Source organism: Lipophrys pholis (assembly GCF_963383615.2).
Source record: "Lipophrys pholis genome assembly, chromosome: 5".
NCBI lineage: Eukaryota > Metazoa > Chordata > Actinopteri > Blenniiformes > Blenniidae > Lipophrys > Lipophrys pholis.
Genome location: NC_137628.1, coordinates 26,954,328 through 26,968,595, shown reverse-complemented (window position 1 = coordinate 26,968,595; position 14,268 = coordinate 26,954,328). Strand labels below are relative to the sequence as shown.

Here is a 14,268-nt window from a genome sequence, read left to right as displayed (position 1 = left end):
AAAGAAATAAGTGGAGTTAAAAGCTAAAGTTAATTTAATAAAAAATACTCATTGAGAAGTGAATGTAATGTAAATACACACATACAAATGCTAAAATAAGATACAGTGACAAAGCAAAGTCAAACCGATGTTTGGGAGAATTAGTTTCCTCTTCTGTTTTCCTTTCCAGCTCAAACATGTTTTACCCGTTATACCAAGTTCATTAGAACAATGTTGGTCCAGCAAAGACATTTTCACAGTGTGTGTAACAGGGCTTCAATAGTTCACCTGCAATAAAGCATCGCATGGAAAACAGTGTGTTCATTCTGTCATTGACTGCTGGAACCACCGTGAACCTCTACCAACACTTAGAAGATGAAAACACTGGTATTTGAACAACATGAGTGAACGAGGAGGAATCTTCATTTGGTTTGTGTGGGTGTGATCACTGGAATGACGATCTCCCAGATAAATTTAAGGAGTGCTAATATACAGCATTTTTTACATTTTATCTCAAGTGTTTCATTCACTGTGCAGTTTCTACTGGTGGAGCTCTGGCCTTGACTCAGTCTCGCCCTTGTCTTGGTCAAACCAGCAAAAGAGAAGAAAACACAGTTTTCTTTTAATCTTATGAATAACGAGAGAGAGAGAGAGAGAGAGAGCCAAGACAATTTCTCTCTTAAGCATGGCAATCAAAATCCTTAGAATTTTCTTCTTAAGGCACACATAATCGAGAAAGAGTATGTATGTGTGGAAGTGTGTGTGTTTATTTGCATATGCAGTTGCAAAAGCCTGAGAAGTTCAGAACAAACAACCCTTGTACTGATTGCGAGAGTTTGTCAAGCAAACAGAATTAGAGCACATTTCCCAGGATGGCTCTGTGTCTATTAGAGGTTTCTCTCTATTGCTCCTCCTCGTCCTCCTCTTCCTCCTCCTCTCCAAACTCTCTTGCTTGCATCTAATGAGTTTTGGCTCAGAGGTTGTTTGGGATCTTTGGTTTAACAAGAACTGACATGCACACACACACGCGCGCATTAGCAGCATGCACAGATGACTGATTCCACTCAAAATGTCTGATGGTCAAACCACGGGAACACGATGGGATGTTTCAGTCGTTCAGTTCGCTTTCGTACAGACGTACCTGCTTTGTGGACTTTGTGAATCTGTTTGAACATTGTTTTGTACCAATCCTTTGGCCTATCCACCGTCTGGGGAGGGAGAGAGAAAGAGAGAGAGAGAGAGCGAGAGAGAGAACCATAAAGATTTATGTGGTGTGAAATGCAACATAAACTGGGTAGTTGAAGCTTCGACCTACGAAGAACTCCCACAGTTTTACAGGAGATTACTGAGCCTGAAAAAAACACTATTCCCATTACCTTGTCCGAGAGCTGAACCCATCATTTTCAGACATGGATACATTCTATATAGAGATTTATCAATTGAATTTAGAGACACTCTGAACTGTAACAGCTGAGTCAAAACATTTTTGAAAGATGTGAGGACTAATCCATCTGCTGCTCATACGAAAAAAAAGGGACCTAGGGATCAAGAGTAAGATAAATGACAAAAGTATAATTCTCTACACAACTTTATCATAATAACATTTGGGGGAAAAATTGACTATTTTAAGTTTTAGAATTCTTGCATCATTGTGAGAATTTCTGCACTATGAGTCTAATTGGGGGGGCCTTTCTGTTTAGAGTTTGCATGTTCTCCTTGTTTTGTCAGAGTAATTTAGGTTAATTGACGACTATCAATTTCGGAGGGTGTGAATGTGAATTTATGGGATTATCCTTCTGTGTGTGGCAGCTCTGTGATGGATTAGCTCAAACCCCAGAAACGGGATTGAATGAAGCAATAGAGAAGCTCTGGAGAAGATGTAGAGACTATTTTTTAATTTATCAGCGAAACTGGAAACCACAGTCAAGCAATAAAGAGGCCAAAAGTCCACATAATTCCTACATTATTGTCACTTCTGATTCATTTCTACGCGATTAAATTTTTTTCACATCTCAAACTGTTGATACCAAAATTCAGAAAAAAAACAACCCAAAACAGTTTAGACTTTGGAGACTAATATCTTAACACTGACCCATATCACTCTTTTGAAATATCGACATATAAAACTCAAAATAAAACGGTACAAATGCAAACGTGCATGAATTTCTTGAAGAAATCTCGTGATTTTGAACCATTCATGAAATAATTCAAGAGTCAAACTATAAATAGCTTAAAAAATAAACGTATCAAAGGTCATTGAGGCATCACTCAGGACAGGAAACAACAGATATAATCTTAACATTTTTCACACTGGTTGTTTGGATCACTGGGAATACTAATATATAGTTTGAGACAAATTGAGAATGGTTAGTTAAGCATTTGTTCTGAGATTTATGAGAAGTGATAAAGAGATACTTCCATGCGAGCAGGTGAAGAAGCCATGTTAGTCCAAAACCAATGTTGTTGCTCCGGATGAAAAATCCAAAAGGAAACCCTGCTGTCTTTGGGCTAACATGGATCATAAAGCCACTTCAAAAAGAGCTATCAAATGGCAGAGAGACTTAATCCTTTCTTTTATTGAGTAGCACTAAACACTGTGGCTGGATTCTGCTCAGAGAAAAGGCAGTGTGGCTCCACAGTGAAAGAGTGTGACTATGTATGTAGCGCTGGCACAGCCAAGAGACGGGCCAATTACCGCTTCCCTCTCCACGGTTACCACAAAGAGGGGCCACAAAAATGTTTGTCTGCGCACAACAAGAAGCATCTGTTTTTCTTCTCTTCTGCTCAATCGCCTTTTCAGCTTTTCTCTCTGCTTTTATTGCATGTCCTTCATTCCTCTCGTTTCTCTCTCGGTCTGTGGTTTAGTTTGTCCACTTTTCAACCCTGCCCTTCAAGAAACACATCACTAAGGGAAGTGCTAACACATGGGAAGCTTTAACGCTGATAACCCCGAGGCTCTCGCACTTTGGCAAGTAATCAGCAAGGATTTTGCGGCACTAAAGACTTGAAAGACGTAACTAGTACACAGAGACGAAGTGAAAGAGCTACTGAGATAGTGTGTTAAAGACAGAGAAAGGCCTTTAATATGGGGTCAAAAACCGCTGACAGCTGAAAGGAATTCCTTTCCTGAACCTGATCACATATCAAGGCAGCAGAAATGGGTCAAAAGACACTCCCGCGTTGCACTCGCTGAAGCAGTCCATTACTTACTGTGCGGATGGCGATGGGGATGCCCGACTCGTCCACAGGGCCGATGCCTTCATAATGGGGAGCTTTAATGACGGAGACTTTCTTTTCTTCTTCTGAAAAGCGAGCAATGGGCACGGTGCTGCCGACGCTGGTTTGTCCTGACACCACGGACTCTCGTGTGAGCGACTCGCTGCCCTCTGAGTACAAAAGAAGACAAGGAGAGGAAAGGGAAATCAAAAATTTAATGACTGCAAACATCCATTATATTTACAGCTGATCGAATGAGAACAGACAAACTGCACGCCAAACTCAAGTACGAACAATTTATGCATGCATGTGAATGCTTTAGCATGTCTTACTGAGTAATGACATGACTGCTGGCAGACGTTCAGGTACTTGAGGCTCCAACAAAAGGACTCACCTGAACTTCTGCTTTGTCTCTGCAGCCCAGTGTGGAGTGAGGTCGGAGGTGGAGGATAGGCGGGTGGAGACAGGGGCCTCTGTGGATGGCCAACACTCCCGTTCATAGCATGAGAGAGGACCTGGCCCTAGGAATGACCCACAAGCCAGAAGATAGACCAGTCACAAATTATGTCAAAACACCATGAGAAATTTGTAGATCAAAAACGGTAGACCAAGAATGTAAATGTTAAAAAGTAATTGCATCAACAAAATGATTACTTTTATAAATCTGATATTCATCATCATATTGCTACAAGTACTTTTAAATGGTAGAAGAACAGAGTCTAATAATAAGAATTTGTACACAAGTAATAGGAAGGGCTAAATCTGAAATGACTGCATAATGTAGGAGCGGTTAGTCGGGGAGAGGGCCACTTCACTTTAAAACAGACAGGAAAGAATTGAACGGCAATGATGAACGCAGACAACTCCTTCACATTCACATTATAAATTAGTTGACAAAAATAACGACAAACACCACAGTGGACACGATAATAATGGGAAGCGTGTCTGAAACAAAGCTCCCATTCAACACGAGGCAGAAAGAAATTTCATCTGAGAAAGAATTGGGTGAAAAAAAAAAACAAGACAAAAAAGACAAAACATTGTATTTTAAGCTTTAAGGCTTGCGTGTTCACACCAAAGATTCATGGTGACGTACATAGGGCAATCTGCCGCAACATTATGACCAGCAGCCCAATATAATGTAGATCCCCCTTTGGCTACTAAAGGAGTCATTTTTCATCGACTCCACAACAGTTCTGTAGGTGTGCTGTGGTGTCTGGCAAAAACGAGTGAGCAGCAGACCTGTATTTTGCAAAGCGGGCTTCTTTCTATTGGACCACATGCATTATTGATCACTTTTACTTCTTTGCATCACTTTTGACATACAAATACTGACCGCTGACATTTGGGAAAACTCCACATAAGCTGCAGTTTTGGAGATGCTGACCCAGCTGATCCATCATAATTTGGCCCATGTCCCATTTTTCCTGCTTCTAACGTAGAAACTTTTAATGGCAAAAACTTCACTTGTGGCCTAAGATGTTCCACTCATTAAAAGATGCCGTGACAAAGAAATATTTGCTCGTCTGTTATGGCTGATTGGTGAGTATTAAAAGTGATATTGGACAATCTTTTCACAAGCATTACACAACAATTGATAGTATATATAAATGAGTTCTGAATGAATGATTCAATGAAAGTGAGTGAATTAGTGCTGCTTCCTCTGTAATTATAATGCTACAACTAACTCAGGTATTAGCAACTGTGTTAACAGGCTTTGGTCTGACTCACTGACTAGTACTCATAGCCTGTTAAGTCAATTGGTTAACTTCTTGGTAAAGCGTAGGACAAAATACAGACTCAGGATGTTTATCAATATATTAATGCACTGATGGAAGGTGCAAGTCACAAAGCTTGGAGAAAATAGTAAAAATGCAAGGATATTTTGATCAGCATGGCACATCCCCACAAAAATGCTCAAGCAAAAGCCAGATAAAAAGATGCAGCCCTAACGAAATGTCATCCGGTTTCAATATCAGTAGAGCTTGGGACACAACATGCACATGCAATTCCATGTCATAATCTGGAAATATAAGATTAAGTGTTATAAATATTTCCATCTTGTCCAAGGATAATATAATGTTGGATTGTAATGACAAGTCCCAATACATGTTGCCTCGTTCAAAAGTAGAAAAACAATAGTTTTATAGCAGTCTTTTATGATGCTGACATCCTCGAGCCAAGGGGTTCGAGCAGGGTACTTCACCTATTGCAATGCTATTGTCAAATCATGAATTTTTGATATGAACTGGCCTTAAGGGAGGTGCAACTGCAGAGGTTTGCAAGAAAAGAATAAAGGCATAACAAAGAGAAAAACAGACAGACAGACAGTTTTAAGGAGCGTGGACACATTACGATAATAACGGGACAAAGTGGGCTGGATTTAAATTTGGTGCAGGTTCATGGTTAGTGAAAGGTAAAAACAGGTAGTAATCACAGACTTTGTGGATGTTGAGCCATCTGAATGAGAAAGCATGGCTGAGTGGGAGGGCAGAAACCATTTGTTCTTGGTAATGGTGTGTGTTACGGAGGTGACTTGCTCGGATAATTACGTTAGTGACAGTGGCTGCAGCAGCAGTGGAGGCCACAGAGGCTGTTAGCACATCATCGGGCCCAGCAGTGGATGTGTAGGCAGAGACATGGCTGAGAGTAGGCGAAGGCGTGGGTGAGGCGCCAGGTGAGTCCAGGCTACAGATCTGCAGTTCATCCAGCAGACCCGCCGTGGAGGACGAGTAGTGGCTGAGAGCGGACACCGTCACGGGGGAAGCGGAGGGTGACACGCAGCCACCGATGCTCACGCTGCTGACTGCTGTGAGGCTCTGCCCGCTGACCACACCAGCTGCGCTGCCTGCTCCACTAGGAACGTACGGGGTGGGCGACAGGGCCTGGGGCATTACGCCTGACAGGTAGTCGAGTGAGTCTGAGCTGTGGAAGCGATAGGGGGACTGCCATGCTGCGGGGTCAGGGGAAGGAGGCCCCTGGTGTTGGAATACAAGGGAGTTGTTTGGAGAAAGGAGGAGAGGAGGAGAGGTGCTTAGTGACATCACTTATGAGTCACATCCCTAAAACGGGGATGTGTCGAAGTAACGCGTGATCCTAACGGAAGGTGAAAGGCTGTTGTGAAATCACACTGTTTCGCGAGGCTGCAGCTTCATCTTCTGACAACATGATTCATGCTGTGAATTGAAAAGGCTCTGTTAGTTCAAACTCTGCGGAAGGCAGCAGGTTTTACAGACAGTCACTGAGCTGGGATGGAAAGTAAATGAAAACAGAAAGGGTTATCAAACAAAAGACAAGTTCACGCTTATGTACAATAACATTTTAGATGGTTTGGCAGCAGCATCAAGACTAACAAACAAAGGGGCAACACACACACATGTATGTGACATGCTTTAAACATCTATGCCAATATTCATGGTATAACAAGTAAAAGGCAACATAACAGACAAACAGCAATTTCTGACTCCTGCACTCCTCCAAATATACAATTACTAGTGACGTGATGTACCTGGTATGTAACCCGTTTATCACTATTGATGTCACCAGTGATATAGTCCACAACATGGCATCTGTAATCAGTTATGTTCTGACAGTATGTGGTTATGTATGTACCAACAGTTCTGCAGCTGAAGGTCTTGGTGGAATTTCAGGAGGGGGCTTTGTCGTCTCCGCCTGTGACGGAGCTGCAGCTGCAGGTTGATTTGGGGCTTGACCTGCGACCTGGAGCTCCACTGTGGGATCTGATGCTGGATTTTTCACACCGTTTGTGCCCAAGCGGAAAATAAGCGAAGCAGTCCGTGTTGGTGGTTCAACGGGGATGGAAGCCCCCCGTGGAGGAGGGGAAGTGGCTGGGGGGGAACCTGTGGTCTGCGCCTTAGTTGGAGGGTCAACGTAAGAGTTGAGGTGATCAGGGGGGTCGGGGATGGTGACAGGGGTTAGTTTAAGTGTAGACACCTTCCTGTCTTGTACATTAGCGGAGGCCGTTGTATTAACATCATTATTGTGGTTTGGGTCAGTGGAGTGATTTTCCTCTTGGACTGTGTTTGTATTGGTTTCAGAGTACAAATAAGAGGAAGAGCTGCTGATAGTGTAGGACTCTTTCAAAACTGCTTTCTCCTTCTTAGTAAATGTTAGTGTTCCAGGACTCAAATCATTAGCCAGAGCAAGGAGAGAGTTGTACTCTGCTGGATTAGTGCCAGTGGGTGAGAACTGAAAACTCTCTCTCCTGGGGGGTGGCAAAGGCACAGAGTTGATATCCTTGTTAGCCAATTAGGAAGCAACAGCCAATGTAAGTTCAAACAGGAACAAAAACAAGAAAAAAAAGCATGACTACAAGCATGACATCATAAATCTCTCTCAGATGTATGCTTTGGAAAAACATTGTAATTGTCCATATAAAATCTCAGCACATCACAATACAAGTCTTTTCAAATTCAAGCCTTGATAGAAGTAAAGCATAAAAGACTCTGTCAGTGTAGTGTTTGAGACATTTTACCTGTGTGGGCGACTTTTTGTCCTGCAGGTTGGGTCTGACACTGCGGAAGCCTTTGGCAGCGAGAGATGAGCTGCTTGCGTCTCCATTTTTAAGGCCGTCTGTTACGCTGCACGACCGCCAGGAATCTAAAGATAAATATAATAGTATTAACATCAGGCCGTATACTATATTTTTATTAGGTTTAGTGATCTCATGTCGGACATTGTCATTTGCAATTGTATGATTTTCCAACACAATACCAAAACAGACACTCACCCAAGTCTGATGAGTGAGAATCACTCCCTGAGGAACAAAGACAGCAACGATAAATAACAAGATTGATTGTGTTGTTGTATTCATTCTGCAATGAAATGGCAGTACAAATACTGAGTGGTTGGAATATTGGAGAAAAAAAACCTTTTGTTATAAATTTGTATAAATGTTCTGACTGTGACATGGACAGACGAGTAAAGAAGTCAGGAAAATGAAGGAAAAGATGGTAAAGAAAAGAGAAATTATTGCTTCAGGATTTCTCGACTTCTCCTTGTGCCTTATGCCACAATTATAGCATTTACAATCACCCTGAAATTTAAGCTCCACCAAATAGACATTTCCACCTAAGCCAATCAGGGGTCCGAGACATTCTTGGTAGGCTAACAAAATTCCTAGAAAATCTTCATGGATTCGTATTCAATAACCCAACCTAACATTTTAAGTTGATAAGTTTCCATTGTATGAAAGAACAAGCTTAAACATTCCCTCCTGAAAATATACTTTTCTCATCAACATTGTGTAATGTCAAGTACGTCAGTGGTTACAAAGCAAAAAAGTTAAATAAAGGGGGAAAAGAAAAGCCAGAAAATATTATTTCACAGATAAATAAGTCAAATCAACTGTCTAGTCATGGAATGAGATGATATGGGGAAGTATGAAAGATTTGCATACAGTTTTAAAAACGAAGTCATTGCAGGTTCAAAAAGCACGACAAGCCAAAGTGAGAAGAGGTTAAACAGAGGGCGAAAGGAGGATGAGAAACAGCATCCTGCAATCCAAACACTGCTGAAGCACACTGAGGGAGCCACCATCTATTTGAAAGACTTTCAAATATGCTCAAGCCCTGGAGCTTGATAAAGGACAGCCAGGACTTTGTAACAGCAAGCCACTTTCTGAATACTCACCTCAGACTTTGACCAATACCAAAGCCCAGACAATAGTTGGAGTAGCTTGTATTTCAAGTATGAGTTTAAATGTTCAAACATGTTGATTTGTGTGTTTGTGAGTGTTAGTACCTGTGGCTAGATTTGGTGAGCTCTGGACCCTCTTCATGGGAGAGAGTATGAGTGACAAAGCCACACTTTTGCGAGCGTATCCGCCGCTATCTGAGAAATCACAGCCAGGCAGGAGATCACAGAGGCAGCAGCAAAAAGCATACATGCACATGCGTGTTCATGACACAGATACACACAAACGCAAGCTCACACTGATGCAATTCAGGCGGGGGAAATAATGCAAACAAACCAGGGAAAAGCACATGCTTTATAAGTCTCTCAATTTTTACTGGAGCTTATGTGGTGCATGTTTTGAAAAAATGAACTGCAACTACATTATATCACATGAGTCAACAATAACATCTTGGGAGCTGTAAGTGAAAAATTTGCTCATTTTAAATCAAGTAGTCAGATGATTATAAATGAGGCCACAAAAATAAAAACAACGTCACAAATGACACAAATAAGGGTGTAATTCTTACAAGCAGTAGCTGCAGTTACATGTACTGTAAAGAATCCAATTAAACACAGATTTGTGTCATATTTACACATACATCTAATTATATGTGTCCGATCTGATTGAAATTATGATCCGATCGACGAGGTGGTATAACCCTGTTTACGATCCAATCAGAGTTCATTGAATTTCCTCCCGCTGTCAAATCTTTGTGCATTTGTCCATTCAGACACGTCACTAATGGCAACGACAAAGCACAACTGTCAATGCAGGAGATAATGCTTAAAAAAAAAAAAGAAAAAAAAAAAGTGCTCCATGCTCAACTACCCCTGTTCAGACTGAATGTGGACAACGTTTCTTTGGTGTTGCAGGTTGTGAAGAAACATAACAAAGGTGATTAGTCTAGATAACATAAATTTTCAACACAGCCATTATGAGGTTGATCCACTGTTTGAATTGGATGATACTCTTGGTACGTATAAACCTACAGAGCAATCTGATCACTTTAGTCCGTGTTTACATAAACAAGACAAACTGAACAGTCAATCAGCAAGAACTGAATCCGATTCATCAAGTAAATGCAGCTAATCTTGACATATTTATTATTTTTTCTGGTACATTGGCTGACCAAACATCTTTTTCAAAGTACAATTGAACAAACACCCAATAATGCACCACGATTATGTTGATTCTGCTAAAAAAAAAAAAGAGCTTTCGTAGTGTTATTGGACTTGCAACATGTGACAAAGCTGACAACGTGCTATTTTTAATGTCTTATATTTTGTAAATACAGGCAAATGTCCAAAAGGAGTTGAGCTAGCACTGGCAGACGAGGCGTGTTGGTGTGTGGTGTGTGGAGAAGGCTCATTGATGAATTACTCATCAGTGGTTCTAAGCCTGAAATACACAGCTCAGCTCCGGGCGGCTGCCAAGTTTAGGACAGAGCTCTGGAAATGTATTGCCACAGGAATACATTACTGTGGTTAAAAGCAACAGGCTTACTATGCCTGATGCTCCAAGTCACAATACCCCAGGCCCAAAATGGACCCACATCATAGTGGTGAAATGGGGTCAGGATTAGAGTTACAGGCTCATGCCTGACACATAGCAGCTCATAAAAATAGCTAGGTGGGCTGAAATGTGGAAGCGTGTTGACTCTTTATTCCAGCCATCTAAATATTTACAGTAGTTTTCAGACTGAAGAAACAACAAAAATGAAATCATCATTGTTTTAACTTTGCTAAACTGAACACATCCCCAACAATGTTGTATTTATATATACAACGGTGTGTACTTGTAAGCATACCTGTATTCATTTTGAAGAGCACTTCTTAATGTTCTGCTACAGGGGGACACACTTTCCTGCAAAAAAACAAAACAAAACAACAATAAAGGACAGTTCAAGTGAAGAGTCATAATTCTTTTCAAACATTTTAAAACTTTGATTTTCTTGAAAGTGATCAAATAAATAACTCATAACGGGATCAACTCTGTTCATTATCTAACAATAAACATAATAAATCAGAACATATAAACACACAGACTCTCCTGTCAAACGTTTTGTGCTACAATCTTCGACAGCAGTTGATGAGCTGAAGATCCTTTTTTTTTTTTTAACTCAGAAAGTTTGCAGAAAAACTCACAAAACAAAGCTGGAGATGCGGAATCTGTTTGTTCACACTACAGGGCAACGCTACAGGGCAGAGCGGCAGAGCAGTGCAGGCTTTTTGCAGTAACCATGCTGCATTAACCACAAGAATGTGGCTATGATTAGCAATTCTTGAACAACCTAATTTAGGTCTCGAGGAGAAGTGAGAGCCGGCGATGTGTAAGATAAGACAGTACTAAAAACAACAGTCACTGTCCTTTAGAAACAAGTCAAAACACGCCTGACTCCAGACCTGATTGGTTCAGATCACCAGGGACACACCGTCATGAAGCAGTGAAATGAATTACATGAGTATATTTTCTGCTCTAAACCCTAATCCAAAATGAAACTTTACTTCAAACCGACTTCATCATAGATTACGACAATGTGTTTCTACAACATTATGCAATGATTTGCAATTCTCATAAAGTCATATTACAATAGAACATAGACAAGGTGTCAGATTATGTCAGATTACAAAAGCAAACGTTTGATCTTGTTATGAAACGGCACATAAAATAATTTTTTAATTTAGTGGTGAATCCCTTGATACTGTTGGGCAACTCTCCTCCGCAACGGTACCGCAAAAGGTACTTTTATACTTTTCTTCTAATGCCCAGTCATGTTGACATTAGGACCACTAACTGTTTTAACTTTTTCTTACCAGTGTCCCAATGTTTATTGAAATGTCTTGCCAATATGAAAGAATAACTTACCTATATTTTTCATGCAATGGTAACATTTATTTGCTTTTAAGCTCTAATATGCATATCCCGTTCTGTTTAGAATAAATCATGGCTTTATGAGTGTTGCTTTTTTAATTTGCATTTTACACATCATCCCCCAAAAAAAGACTATCTTCAAGTTGTGTATATTTAATTTTTTGCTCGTCTTCTTTACTAGAATGCTAAACTAAACGTCTCTCCTTGTAAAGTGAAACTCAGCCTGCCTTCTTCAAAAAGCTGTTCATACCAAGCCTAAACTCATGGAAACCAAACGCTGAAACATGACTTCTTCCAGCTGCCTGGGAGATATCAAGACCATAGCCAGTACTTTATGCCACACAGACGAACATAAATAACCAAGGTGGCGTTGATAAATGATACAAAATACCATGTTTACATAAGGGTGTCCATGTGTGATGCCCGTCTCGAGCTATGTGGAGTCCTTTACTTGGAACTGTCGCAGAAAGACGCGTGATTGATATGAACGGTGCACACATCAAAAGCCAGAGGCAATGCCCAGCCTGATGTATCGCTGTGTGAATACATGCACATGTGTGTCAACATGGGTCTTAGTGCACATGACAGATACTAAAAGGGGGAAACTACAATGGCTGCAGCAGGGATCAAACATGTCTGGTATGTAAGTAACTGTGACATACAATTGGCTGACATTGCTTAACACACAGAAGCTAATATAAGCCATTATCTACAGCTGATTATCTCCATTTAATAGAAGAAAACTGGCCTTTAAAATCGAGTTATGAATACAGCACATATCAAACTTCATTGTGTTGCAATTTGACCATTAATTACAACTTCTTAACATACTAACAAATGGCAAGTATGGGATTTGTTTCAATAGTAGGACGGCTTCGGGCCTCACATTGACGAGTAAAGTCCTGATAATTGTGGCTGTCATTTCCTTGTGCTTATTTTGGCACAGGTATGCAGCCATATTCTGACATGAATGTGTAAACCGTCTTCGGAGCTGGCTGGAGTGACGAGTGGTACAGGATGAATGGCATTACGTTACCATGTATTTGGCCACGCTGACAACTTTACACGTAGCACAAATGATTCAAATAAGAAGATGGTAAACATCTAATCATGGCAACTGTTATATCTGAGAGCCCTTACATATTAACCCCGACCCACGTTAAGACTGACAACGGACTTTATCGAGATACAGAGTCACCAAATCAATGTGTAGTTTCTACTTGTAGCAAGAAATGTGTTTCATTATCGGAAAGTTTTAAAAACAGCCCCTGGCTCCTCTTTTATACACAGCTCTTCACATGGTTCAAAACAAACCAGAATGAGATTTATCACCATCATAACTGGTCTAGCCTTCAGCTAAATAAACAGTAAATATGTCAGCCAGGTTATATCGTATTTCGTTACCAGACTTTCTAAAAAAGACTTAAATTACACACTACACACCAGACAGATATGAGAAAAGTTACAGTTCTGCTTTGTAAAATATTCTACATATGTTTGCATCTAAAACAAATCAATATAATTAAAAAGTTCACACCCCTTTTCACACTTAAATCCTATCAACCGTGTTTTGATCATCTCCTCTGCTCACAATGTCTTTTATTGTGCATGTGTTTAAGGACGGGAGCTCTTTTATTCTGCATCCTGGTGACACTGATCAAAGTTACCTCATTGGACGGCCGGCAGCTGTGGCATTCTGCATCAGTTTCAAATTAAAAGCCACCGTCTTAAACGACATACCTGGAAAAATTAATGTGCACGGTTGCTTTTAGCACGCCTGGATTTAGGGAGCTCTGCATTTGCAGCAGCGAAAGTGATTTCTGCAAGAATGATTACCATTACTCGATGGCTAAGCTCGCAAACGCGACTAAAAGGGTTGTTGTGAGGTTTAGTAGTGTACGGCCACATTAATTCTACATGACATTGGACACATGTCATTGAACGTATGGAAAAGAAAAGAAAAAGAAAATTATTTCATCTATTTTTCTTCAGCAAAACAGAAATGCTTATTTTTATTATTTGCAAAAGCCAAGAAACTGTCAAGTAGAAGTGAATAACAACATATTCGAGAGTAAATAGAATTTATTGAAGTCGGGCTACTGTATTAACATAACAGTGAGGACAACCTGTAGGACGAGAAGCAAAATATACCGACTGTATTAGAAATGTTTCTGACACAGATTTCTCTGCCAAAAACCAATGAAATTGACTCAACCTCCAGAGACTTTACTTTAATTTCATCTGAAGTCTCAACAAGTGGAACCCAGAAGCTCTGTAAATTACACGCTGCAGGTAATAACTTTTGAAATACGGTACTCACTGTTCTTTGTATGTACTACACCGTGTGTGCCAGGCACAGTTGATGTTGGTGAGAAGAAAATACTACTACTTATGGGGCTGCGTGAGGCCAGGCATCATTGGATACTTTCTGCCCCTCAAGACCTAATCCTCACCCTCATACAGTACGTCCTCATAAATCTGTCTCTACGAAACACACACACACG

The 14,268-nt window shown here is 40.5% G+C and overlaps 1 protein-coding gene across 1 annotated transcript in view; it reads right to left on the bottom strand.

The window, feature by feature from the left end:
- The window catches only part of sorbs2a (sorbin and SH3 domain containing 2a), a 49,568-nt gene that overhangs the window by 22,253 nt on the left and 13,047 nt on the right, over positions 1–14,268 (bottom strand). Inside the window, exons 2-8 of the mRNA XM_080464353.1 lie at positions 10,701–10,756; positions 7,946–7,972; positions 7,691–7,815; positions 5,748–6,173; positions 3,590–3,716; positions 3,190–3,365; positions 1,121–1,187 (exon numbers count right to left, since the gene is read on the bottom strand). Of these exons, the coding sequence (XP_080320479.1) occupies positions 1,121–1,187; positions 3,190–3,365; positions 3,590–3,716; positions 5,748–6,173; positions 7,691–7,815; positions 7,946–7,972; positions 10,701–10,710 (958 nt within the window). The 5' untranslated portion in view covers positions 10,711–10,756. The remainder of the gene's footprint in view (positions 1–1,120; positions 1,188–3,189; positions 3,366–3,589; positions 3,717–5,747; positions 6,174–7,690; positions 7,816–7,945; positions 7,973–10,700; positions 10,757–14,268) is intronic.